Below are 13,146 nucleotides of genomic sequence, written 5' to 3'. Positions count from 1 at the left end.
CATTCTCAAAGGGGTCCCTTGACCTCTGACCTCAAGATATGTGAATGAAAATGTGTTCTATGGGTACCCCCGAGTCTCCCCTTTACAGACATGCCCACTTTATGATAATCACATGCAGTTTGGGGCAAGTCATAGTCAAGTCAGCACACTGACACACTGACAGCTGTTGTTGCCTGTTTGGCTGCAGTTTGCCATGTTATGATTTGATCATGTTTTTTTATGCTAAATGCAGTACCTGTGAGGGTTTCTGGACAATATCTGCCATTGTTTTGTGCTGTTAATTGGTTTCCAATAATAAATATATTAATGTATTTGCATAAGTAAGCATATTTGCCCACTTTCATGTTGATAAGAGTATTAAATAAATGGCAAATCTCCCTTTAAGGTACATTTTGAACAGATGAAAAATGTGTGATTAGATAGATGTACTAATTATGATTATAATATGATAGTGCAGTCTTTGCTTGTAAAAAAGGGGGGTCATTATTATGACGTATTTTAATTACGAGGGCTGCAGGATCATTTGGATTCTAGAAATGACAAGCACAGCTGTGATTCTTGTTCACCTAATCTACCTTCTGTTCATTCGACATGCTGAAGAGCTTTGCCTCAATGCAGCTCATAAATTTTGAAAAGTGAACCGCAAAAATCCTTCCAAATCTAAACCACCTTACAATTAAAGCGAATTAGAAAGCTCGCACGAGAAAATCTGAGTTGACAAAGGCATTTTTCAAAACGTGATATTTACATTGGAACATCAACATAATAGCCGGAGACTAATCTGTATAGCACGTTTCTCTTACAGAGAAGTATTTTGTGTTGTCACACCAGCAAAGATTTTAAACAATGGTTCATTACATCACTGCTCAGTCCAGCGGTGACATCACCTCATTAGTCCCACACGGTCCACTAAGAAGGCGCCCGAATTGGACACAACAGCACCCCAAGACAAAAGAACGAGGTGTGACACTGAAGTGAATTGTGCTCGAGACGTTTCCAGAGGATCTTTAAAGTGGTCTGAGTAAGTGATGAGCTAAATTTTAGCAGCACTTCGATGGGTTTCTTTCCACGTCATAAATCTCTTTATATATCTGTGATTGGTGTTGACTCTAATGACAGCAGTTCTTTCTCCCTTGTGGAAGCAGCCGGTGACATGTTGGGACATTATGTAGAAAAGGCTGTGAAAGATGGAATGAACGCAATGATGGCCTGCTATTAAGAATGTCCCCTGGCCATCTTCATTTGTGAACATCTGTTGTGTCGTGTTGTGTGTGCAAAATCCATCCCGTGCACGTCAGGTTTGGTAAATGGACTTGCGTTTATGAAGCGCTTTTCTAGTCTTCCGACCACTCAAAGCACTTTACACTACATGTCAGCATTCACCCATTCACACACCCATTCACACACTGATGGTGCCAACTTTGCCCATCAGGATCTAATCTAAATACTCATTCACACACCGATGGCTAAGCCTTCGGGAGCAATTTGGGATTAAGTGTTAAGGACACCTCGACATGTGACCGGAGGAGCCTTCCTCCGACCTTCCAATTGGTGGACGACCTGCTGTACCCTCTGAGCCACAGCCGTTTGGTCACCACAATGTTAGACATTTGAAGTGCGATCAAACCAATGCATTGTCCATGCAAGATAGCTGATCCACCCCAGGCTGTACCATTCTGGCTTAACAGAAGGGGAGCAGTGACAGAGAACACTGGACCAGTGGCCTAATTGAGCTGTGTACAGAGACATAAAGACAAGATGAGTTCCTTTGAAAACTAAAACAGGTATGAGTGAAAGTTTATTCTTGACCTCGGCAACAGCAGTTGTCGAAACGATCTCACCCCAAGGTCCATTTAGTAGCTGTTCTGGAGCTTTCAATTGTATCACACTAGAAAAGTTGAGAACTTTTAAGCCAACATGGACGAGAAGTCTGAAAAGTGCTCAGAAAAAACACCGACAATTCTATAACTGAGATCTCCTAAGGAAGCATGTGTGATACCAATCTCAAAATCAACAGGTATAAAATTAGCTCATAAATAATGATATAATAACAAATAAATGAACCTATTATCAACAGATGTGTGTGTGTGTGTATATATGACGCATACCTTAATGTGTAATTTAATGTGAGATCACCAAAGTTATTAGGATTCATCGTCTGGCAACTATGCATGTCTGGACCAACTTTTGTGCCAATCCACCTAGTAGATGTTGAAATGTGTCACAGTATATGTGAAAACTTTGATGTCCTTGTGGCGCCAGAGAAAGAGTCAGGGAATCACCAAAATCATTAGGAATCATCTCCTGGGCACCATGAATGCATCTACCACTTTTCATAGTGATCCATCCAATAGTTGTCGAGCCATTTCACTAAAAAACGAAAATGACAAACTCGTGGTGGAGCCAGAGGAAAGGTCAGTGGGCTTCATCTGGGGACCTTGAATGTCTTGCAAATCCATCCGATAGTCAAAGTAATGGCTAACCGGCCGACCAAAAGACACACTTACTTTATAAATGATATGTTTCTAATGACCATTAGATACTGAATAGCATTTAAAGGGATCCCTCAAGTGACACAAAATACTGTATGAACTGGGGAATGAGCGAGCATGACGACAGCACTCGTATTTTTGACCGGCATGGCCTATCTTTCCACTGCTAATTCAATTTGACAGCCGACATTTAGTTCACTTGTTTTTTTGGGTTATGCAACTGTGAAAAAAATCTATAATGCACTATGTGTAGCGCACTATTCCATTGGGCATATGTGTGTTAGGTCAGTTTAGCTGACATGTCAATGCAAGTGCCGATCAATAAGTGGGGACCATTTGAGAGAGCTAGAGATGTGGAGATGACATGTCACATGTATGACATCCATATGCTTTATGTGTTTATTTGACAGTGTATGTAGCAGAGTACAGGATGTGATGTAACTATCCCTTCTGGTGTTTGTGAGCACTTATATATGTATAGAAAAATGGTCAGCTGAGAGAATTTGTGTCTTTGAGCTTTTCTAGTGGTCACTAATGCTTTTTTGAATTCAGGTCCTGACACCTGGAAACAAATAGATTTACCACCTTGCAGGCTCTTGTAATATCACGCATTGACTACTGCAACTCCCTACTGGCAGGCCTCCCTGCATGCACATTCAAACCTGTGCAGATGATCCAGAACGCAGCAGCGTGATTGGTCTTCAACCAACCCGAAACAGCACACGTCACTCTGCTGTTCATATCCCTCCACTGGCTCCCAGTTGCCACTCGCATCAAATTCAAAACCCTGTTGCTCGCTTACAAAACAGCAACAAAAACGTCTCCCTGAACTCCCTCATCCAGGTCTACATTCCCTCCCACCCACTACGCTGTGCCAATGAAAGGCGCCCGGTACTCCCATCATAACAGGGCCCTAAGTCGCTAGCTAGATTATTCTCCTCTGTAGTCCCCCGGTGGTGGAATGAGTTACCAAACTCCACTCGATCCGCAGAGTCCCTTTCCACCTTTAGAAAAAGCTACAGACCCAGCTCTTTCATCAACACCTCCGCACCTAATGACATTGATGCTATTGTTGATGATGATATTGATTAGGATATTCATGATGATGATGATATTGATGATGTTGTTGATGTTACTAATGATGATGATAAAAAAACAAAAAAACTGCCTCTATCCACCTTGTGCATTGCCTCTGTGCACTGCCTATCGGCAACTGTGTCCGATCAGACTTGAAGCTGTTGTTGGCACTTATTTACATTGTTTCCTCCTATCTGGATCCTTGCTTGTGTTGCACGAACTCTCAGACGTACGTCCCTCTGGACAAAAGCATCTGCTAAATGAAATTCTAAATTGTAGACATCCGTGTCATCCATGTTTTGTGATGTCACAGTGACCTTGACCATTGACCTTTGACCACCAAAATCGAATCAGTTCATTCTCGAGTCCAAGTGGACGTTTTTGCTAAATTTGAAAAAATTCACTCAATGTGTTCCTGAGATATCACAGGATTGGGACAGACGTGAGGTCACAATTACCTTGACCTTTGACCTTTGATCACCAAAATCCAATCACTTCATCCTTGAGTCCAAGTGGACGTTTCTGCCAAATTTGAAGAAATTCCATAGAGGCGTTCCTGAAATGTCACGTTCACAAGAATGGACCGGACGGTCGGTCGGGCAACCTAAACACATAATGCCTCTGCTGTCGTCAGCACGGAGGCGTAACAAGTTGTGGTGTCCCAGTATAACCATAACCTCTCCAAATCTACTCACATACACTTCTGCTGGTTTAACAACATCACACCCAATAATTTTGGACACCATTGAGCTTGATACCAACATCGGCTGACTGGGCGAGCTGGAAAAAAAAAAACCCTGCTCATGCAGAAACCACAGAGCACCGAAAACCTCAAAGGCTAAAATAACAACTCACCCTGTTGGCGAGAAACCTTTGGAATGAGGACACCTAAATAGCCTGATGGTTAGTCAGTCTCCTCTCATCTTAAATCCTGGGTTTTAAGTCTGTCTCATCTCAAACCAAAACATTTTAGACACATAATGAACCTGGATTAATGAAAGGTAATTGTTAGAAAAGCTGGTTTCAAGCTATACTGTATGTGTTCACAAAGCCTCTGTCAGTGTATTTTTCATTCTCTGTGTGTAGTTATGAGCATCAGATTGAAAGGCCCACTCTTTTGTGCATGAAATAGAAGTAAGTCTGACTGAGAAAGAAACCATCTTAACAAAGGCAGAGATCAAAGGGCCAGGATGGCTCACACAATGAAGAATTAAGCTTTTAATGTGAAGGTCTCTGCTGTAAGACCCAGTGCATCCACGGCACGGTCTTAACATGTGTAACTTAGTCAACCCCGGGGAAGTACTGTACACCAGATGATGAGCCAAGTGTTGTTAAATGTCACAATTTGGAAATTCCCTGTTCAGTTCCCCTGAGTTTGCCTTTTTGTAACAACCTCCACTGCAGGATGATGATTAATGAGGAGGAGGAGTAAGAGGGCTAGGATTTTATTCTTCATGCTGCCATACCTACAGTACAACCCATGATCGAAATGTAAACAAAGCTGCATCCACACTACCACACACTGACAGGTCCGTTAATACATGGATAAAGAAACAACTGAAGTCATCTAACTTTGGTATTAAATGGAATGAAATCAAGATATGTTGCTATGGTAACTAAAACCACACACACGAAACAGAGCTCTCGTTCAGGCTTTCAGCTTAAACATATAAAAACATGTAAAAGAAGAAAGTGAGTCAAAAATAATGTGTCCACATAAGTGCTTAAAGGATAAGGTGGGGCAATATTATTTAATATTAAAGCGGCAGTGGGTACAATTGTAGTAAATATGATTAAAAAAGTTATTTTTATAAAACGGTCACTATATCCTGACATCTTGTAGTGTACTGTTTAGCTGTAAAATGAGAAAGTTTGCTCCGGCTGGTGGGCTCTGCTTGGTATTTCCTCAACTGATCTCAACATGGCGGTCGGGTCACAAACGTTCTCATTTTACAGCTAAACAGTACACTACAAAATGTTTCTGAAAACATTGGAGGCAAGAAATAAGCACTACAGTAACAGAATATTGATTCATATTTTATCAGCGCTGCCTAGTTTGACTGTTTGATCGGAGTTTGTGAGTGATTGACAGCTGCTCAGAGACGGCAAGGCTCCAGCTCGGCTCTGATTGGTTGTTTTCCTCCAGTCTGTGAAATCTTGCAGATGCCATTAGGAGCACCAGAGGACACAGAGGCATATGATTTTTTTCAGATTACGTGTCTCATGCACTACTGTCAGGATATAGTGACCGTTTTATAAACATATTTTTTTTTAATCATATTTGCTCTATTTCTATCCATTGCCGCTTTAAAGGGAGATTTGTCAAGTATTTAATATTCTTATCAACAGAGAGTGGGCAAATCTGCTGCTTTATGCAAATGTATGTATATATTTATTATTGGTACTCAGTTAACACTCACAGATGCATTTAGCATAAAACAAAGTATGCTCAAATCATAACATGGCAAACTGCAGCCCAACAGGCAACAACAGCTGTCATTGTGTCAGTGTGCTGATTGACTATGACTTGCCCCAAACTGCATGCGATTATCATAAAGTGGGCAGTAATGGCGACTTGGTTACTGACGGTATTTCCCCGGATTCTCCTATGTTAGTAATGAATAAAAAGTAAAGTTATCAATTCTGCTGAAATTCTTTTACAGCGTTCCTGACACTGACTGGATCAGTGTAGCCTCTTTAACATACTCATGTTCCATTAGTGGAGGACTCAAGAATCTGATCCCTGCACATACACCTTCATCAATATTCTCAACGACTTTGTATGTAAGCATTTTATAATCCTGCAATACTTCCTAAATAGTCTGCTCTACGACCAGCTTTGTGACCCTGTTTATGAGAATTGTTAGCTTTAGTGAAGAAGAGTGTAAGTCAAAGAGAGCCTAAGTAAGTTGAACTCACTTGATGAGTACTCAGGTACTGTAAAATATTTGTTTAACCGACTCTGCACTGAAACAAATGTTCTCTTGGAGAAAGGTACATTAAATGAGTTGAATATTAAAGTGAGTGTTAGCCTGGTTGCTGCTGACCTGTGTTTGAGAAGCAGAGCCCGGAGAACACTGGGTCTGTCCTCAGCTCTGATCTGATCAGAGATGATCATCGTCTCCACCACCAGATGGGCGATGCCGGGCAGAGAGTTCTGCTCGAGGTCCAGAAGGATGGCACCTACGGAATGAGGGGACATGAAGATAAGGCGACAAATTGGCTGATAATACCAGATCGTTATCCGCATCCAGCGCTCGGCTAAATGTTAACAGTTAGAAAATGTTGCAAGTCTACAGATTGTTATTTGAGTCATTTAGCCCAAAAAACCTGGATGAGTTTAGCTTATTTTTGAAAGACTGGTGCTGTGAACATGTGCCTTGCTGCAGGAGCCATTTACCGTGTGTGATGGTACGGCGAAGCTCCAGCAAGCTGCGGAAGGAGAGTGAAGCCACATGAGGTTTTCCCCAGCGGTCCGTCTCCTCCTCCACATCCTCCTCAAACTTGATCCAGCGGGCCCGCTCCTTCCAGCGCATTTCATGGTCCTTCACAATCAGCTCGTTCAGCTCCACAAACAACTGAAGATGAAGTAGAGCAGACATATAAGCATTAAAAGCTGTGAAGATTCCCCCTTTCAGTTTGATCATCTATAGTGCAACTACAATAAGGCTAACACCTATAGGCCTACAGACAATTTTACTTCAGAAAACACCAGCACAACCACAGTTCGGCTGTTCCTATCTTGGATAGTTTTTCTTTTAAACCATAACACAATAAAATACTGATAGGAAAATATATTCAAAGACAGCTAGCATTGGACATTTGATGGGCTGCTTCTAGACACCCGATTGGACGAACGCTTTCCCTCGTGGGCTGCTGCTCCCAGCTTTCAAACCGGAACCAACATGGCGGCTCCTTTGGAAACTTTCTTCTCTTATTTCACAAAAATAGTTCACAGAAATGCGTTTCTGAGAACATTTTATGTGAGAAATAATCCATGCAGTTGCTGAATCTGTTTTCATTTTGGATCGACAACGTTTAGTTTAAAAGTTTCTCTGGAGTTTCCAGAGGAGGGGAGTCGTGTCGGACGCCCGCGATTAGCATAAAGTAACCTAAACCTCAACTTTATGTAAATGAGGAGCGGGCGCCGCCACGCTACCGGAATGCATTGCACGGCTGCTTACATAGACGATGAATGGGAAGCATTAAGTGGTTTGGATCCAGCTTAGAGTGGTTTGGACTGAGAGGATAACCAAATGGTTTGGAGAGACCTTTAGGCACATTTCAAAATAATATTCATTTTTAGCAACACAATATGATACTCATACTGTATGATGTGTTTTTCTGCCATTTTTGCAGTCAAACTGGGGTGAAACATAACATGCAAAATTGTCAGGTCTCAGGTCAATGAGGAGGAATGTGCTTAAACTAAGACTACACTCCAGGAGTCTTGGACATTATAAGACCTATCTATATATATTTATGGAGTCATACTTATGAACAAGTATGCACTAATCAATATTTCTATATCAACAATGGATCAAGTGACTCTGTGTAGTAAGAGGTGTCGATAAACACAAAAAGGATTATCATCCATCTCTAGTACTCCAAGTGATTTAGCCTCTTTCAGCTCATCGTTTTGGTTTTATGGCTCACAACGACTTTTTGGTTAACTCCCACGGCTCTAAGTTTTGTTCTCAGCAGTAGTAGGCAGCTGTTTCAGCACAAAACCATTGACTTACCCTAACGCTACCTGCCTAGCACTACATAGGTTAAACATAGTGGATAGTTTAGCAGCTGAAGAGCCATAAATTTACTCTGAGGCGCTGGCGGAGACCCAATTGACAATCGGTCTGACGACAATTTAGCCTCTGGGGGCATCGGCCAATATTGCAGGGGTTCCGGTGTAGCTAACGGATATCCGGATAACAGACATCCAGGCCACGACTTCCTCTTCCATGCATCATTGTTTACAGTCCAATTAGCAACTTGAGACGCGAGAAAGGAGTTGGAGTTGAGAGACGTTGTCTACGACCAGATTGTTTCTCTGCATATGAATGAAGATAAATAAAGATAAAAACAATAAAAAGCTAAATCGTTCTCAGATGATAGCCAATTGATAAATTGCATTTCGGCCAATGTGTTCCGCCTCTTTTGCTCTCAACACGATCTGTGTACCTGCATGCAACCAAAGCCTGCTTGAATGTGATTGGTCAATACTACTCAGAACAGAAACCAGAATACTTCAGATAGCAAAATCTTGCTTACTGTTTATGGAGATTAATGGAGACCAAACCAGAGCTACAAGGAGAGTGCATATAGAGTGCTTCAGAGATGACCCATTTTTGTAGGCCAACCAGGAAGTTAGCATCGCCCTGGGTTCCCTCAACAAAAAGCCAATGGGATTTTTCCATTCGGTTTTGGATGTAAGTGTTGTGTTTGTAGATAGTTCCTCTGCCCCCAAGTGGCCAAGAAATGAATACTGCTTCAAAAGATGATGATTAACAATGGAAACTTAATGGTTGTATGGGGGAGTGTGCTGCAAACCTCATGGGTTTTCTTATCTGATGCTCTCTTCTTCTTCCTCTTCAGGCTGTTCAGTGGTGTGGAACTGTTGCTGGCTCGGTTCATCTGACATCGTGACGACTTCTTCACCAGGTGGCGCCTCACCCCGGGGTTGTCCTCAAATCTGTGACCTGAACAGCCACAAGTGTTTTAAGTCAAAATGCAAAAAAGGTCAACATTGCAAAGTTATGATGTCTAGATTTTCTGGGGGGTAATTCAGAAACCAACCTAACTAGGTGCATTCTGTAAGCAGGAGACGGAGATGCTCTTTTTAGGGACTTTGTCCTTTCTAACTCAGAAAATGTGCTCCACGCTGGAAAATCAAAAATCTAATTTGTATGTCTGTTTAAGTTTCCATCTGACAGAAGAACATCCAATAACAGAAGGCGAAAGCTCCATGGGTGAGTGAGAATCTACAGTATGTACGCCATGGGAAACTGTTACAGAGGAGGTGGTTTTGCCCCCAGACATTTGTCAGTTCAAAAAGAGTAATTTCATTTCCAATTTCCTTCACCCACAAATCATATTTTATTGAATTAAGCATAATGAGGAGGTCTTTTCATTACGGTGAGGACCTGGCTATCATTTGCCATGTAAAAACGAGTGGGAAGCTTGTGAGGTCACTTCATTTGGGTAAAGGAACTGGGAAATGACAAGCAAAAAGCTAACCACCTGTGTGGAAATGTGCTTAGAGAGTGGTAAAGGATGTCTTACACGATTTGAGGTAATGATTATAATTTGGCAAAATTGTGTCTAATGAATTATTTTGAGGCCCAGTATGTGTTTTTATACAGAAATGGTAAAAGGAAGGTATTTGTGTATGACTTGAGAAATACATTTGAGATGGTTAAAGGAAAATATCAGTAGTTGTGCATGTTTTAACTGTAAATCAGGTGTATTTACATTTCTGTCATCTATTCCAAAGCATACCCTGAGTGTTTAGATTGATTTTCCACTTTCCATGCAGCAATTAGGGATTATGGGTAGGTACTGTATTAGGTTATATGGTTAGTTATGACATGGGGTTGGTGTATTAAAGGTCACGGTAAAGATCTGAGGGACAGTTTAGAAACTGACATTTGCACAACTGCTGTCGACCACTCAGACTGGTCAATGGCTGAATATATTTCGTTATTAATCTTTTACATGGAGGTAACCAGTGGAGGTGAGAGAGTATTTGTGTGCGTGAAGTGTTCCATTCTGCTGCGTCATGCCTTCCTCGAGGAAACAGAGCGAAATGGAAATCAAGATGAAGTTAGACTCTATTTCGTCTTGTGGAGTCTCCCGAGGGAAAATCTCTAAAGGTTGTCCTTGTATGAACCGCTCCAGCTGATTTGGACAAGTCGATTTTCTCACCACAGGGCAGGGCATGGACAGGGCAAATAACAATAATATTCAGAGTGAAAAGGACTTAATTTTGTTCCTCTACCTCCTCTTGAGCTGGTGTCTGACCTGGGCTAAGGCCTTCGATCTTAAGCACACAGTGTGTAAGATTTGGTGGCATCTAGTGGTGCGGTTGCAGATTGCAACCAACTGAGTACCCCTCCGCTCACTGGTGGTGGTACCACAATTTCACAAGCATGTCGGAGAACTACAGTGGCCTTCAGATAACGTAAAAACGTGAAAGTCTCTCTCTAGAGCCAGGGTTTGGTTTGTCCGTTCTGGGCTACTGTAGAAACATGGCGAAGCAACATGGCGGACTCCGTGCCGAGGATCGGCTCCCTATGTAGATATGAAGGGCTCATTCTAAGCTAACGAAAAAACAACGATTCTTAGTTTCAGGTGATTATACTATTACAATATTCCATTTTTGCTAATGGATCCCGAAGTGTTACACACTGTTCCTTTAAAATACCAAAATACTTGAACCATCTGCAGTAAGTGTGAGCAAGTTTGAGCATTATTGTGAGTCTGTGTGTGTCTCATCATGGCAAAATGTGGTCTTGGAGACCCCTACTGTAGCGGGAACTACCACAGAGATAATTGTAAGTGAGTGATAGCATCACGACTGTGCAGGATGCAGTCACGAAACGTTACAGGTTTGTAGTTGAGATCAAAATAAAGGCCGAGTTCGAAATAGGGTGTGGTCCGAGAAAGGGCACTGGAAGTAGGGGGTTAGGAGGTGGGGAAGGGGCCATTGGGCCCCCCGCCCCCACTTTATGTCCCTGGTCTGATTTGCCGTCGTGGCTGGTGTGATCCCATCGCAAGATGGTCTTTAGTTTCCATTATTGCTATAATTCACTAATACCACGAATACTTTTTGAATATCTGAGGAGATTCCTGTGGTATCAACAGCTTTGAACAATTTAGATCAGCATCCCCAGTTCTTGTAGTGCAAGTAAGTTTCATGCATAAATTAGGCAGTTTCCTTATCTCCTTGGCTAACATGCACTTGCTCCAAAATCCACAGCTACACAAATACACTATATACTATGCAAAACTAGATTATCGCAGTTTAAATCTGTGTCTGTCCAATTAGACATTTGTGTGGTATCGTCATAATTAGCATATGAACTTTTGGCCAAAAACTTGTTTTGTGAGGTCACAGCGACCTTGACCTTTGACCACCGAAATTGAATCAGTTCATGCATGAGTCCAAATTTGAAGAAATTACGGACGGACGACCCAAAAGCATAATAACTCTGTACACGTCTGTCGCCGGCGTGGAGGCATAAAAAGAAATTGGAGGGACTTTAGGGAGCTATAATACAGTAGATACAGCCTTTAAAAGGCCACATCAAGTCTGCCCTGAATCCACGCACATTTGTTCTTTAACATTTCTGTCAATAGAGCCTCCTGGCACATTCATAGACTTTGGTTATTATTTTTGATTATTATTTCTTGGAAGACCATTTGGCTTCTCTCTGTGATGGGACTTAACATGGGCAACATGAGAAGACTGGTCTTGACTGTTGACTTGGGTCAATGATAAATTCACACATGTTCTATATTATATTGAGGAAAACAAGTCAGCTTAACTATCCCTGTGTAACCAGCATATCATTTTGATACTGAATACGATGATCTACGTGCATTTTAGAAATCAAACAAATCCCAGGAATAACCAATTATCTTCAATACCAAAAATCATAAGGTCATTTATTTATTTGCTTGCCAGGTACGATGCTGTCCACATATCGGATTTTCTTTGTGCTCTTGGCCTCAGTGAAATCCAATTGTTGTACAATACTGATTCGCAACATATTTCTAATCAAATCATCTTAAATCTAGCTCGGGCTGGGATCTGGCTTTACAGAAATGAAAAAGAGACTGAGACACCCAGCTTAGACATTATGTCACAAACTTTTGAATTTAAGGGGTAGTACTTGAAGGAAAGGTTACTATTAGGGCTGTCAATTGATTAAAATATTTAATTGTGATTAATCGCATGATTGTTCATAGTTAATGATTTATCGCAAATTAATAAAAAAAATGTATCTGTTCAAAATGTACCTTAAAGGGAGATTTATCGACATGGGAGTGGGCAATTATGCTTGCTTTATGCAAATGTATATATATATTTATAATTAGAAATCAATTATCAACACAAAGAAATGACACTATTCGTAGCTATTGTCCAGAAACCCTCACAGGTACTGCATTTAGCATACAAAATATGTTCAACTCATAACATGGCAAAGTCAAGCCCAACAAGCAACAACAGATGTCAGTGTGTCAGTGTGCTGACTTGACTATGACTTGCCCCAAACTGCATGTGATTATCATAAAGTGGGTATGTCTGTAAAGGGGAGACTCGTGGGTACCCATAGAACCCATTTACATTCACATATCTTGAGGTCAGAGGTCAAGAGACCCCTTTGAAAATGGCCATGACAGTTTTTCCTCGCCAAAATTTAGCATAAGTTCAGAACGTTATTTACCATCTTTCGCGTCAAGCTAGTATGACATGGACCAATGGATTCATTAGGTTTTTCTTGTTTCATATGATGCCATTTTCTTCACTCTGGCTTTAAAACTGAGCCCACTACAACTTAATATCGTAATTTACGTT

General features: G+C 41.4%; 1 protein-coding gene and 1 long non-coding RNA gene across 4 annotated transcripts in view; both read right to left on the bottom strand.

The window, feature by feature from the left end:
* The window catches only part of LOC141782235 (uncharacterized), a 493,504-nt gene that overhangs the window by 381,701 nt on the left and 98,657 nt on the right, over positions 1-13,146 (bottom strand). The gene's annotated exons all lie outside the window — the stretch shown is intronic.
* The window catches only part of slc4a3 (solute carrier family 4 member 3), a 67,143-nt gene that overhangs the window by 18,969 nt on the left and 35,028 nt on the right, over positions 1-13,146 (bottom strand). For all 3 annotated transcript variants that reach the window (XM_074658304.1, XM_074658303.1, XM_074658305.1), the window contains 3 exons: positions 9,117-9,265; positions 6,970-7,147; positions 6,617-6,752 (listed from right to left, as the gene is read on the bottom strand). In XM_074658304.1, the coding sequence (XP_074514405.1) occupies positions 6,617-6,752; positions 6,970-7,147; positions 9,117-9,265 (463 nt within the window). The remainder of the gene's footprint in view (positions 1-6,616; positions 6,753-6,969; positions 7,148-9,116; positions 9,266-13,146) is intronic.

The sequence above is a fragment of the Sebastes fasciatus genome, chromosome 14 (genome assembly GCF_043250625.1).
Source record: "Sebastes fasciatus isolate fSebFas1 chromosome 14, fSebFas1.pri, whole genome shotgun sequence".
NCBI lineage: Eukaryota > Metazoa > Chordata > Actinopteri > Perciformes > Sebastidae > Sebastes > Sebastes fasciatus.
Note: the sequence above shows the minus strand (reverse complement) of the source record. Positions and strands in the feature narration are given on the sequence as shown.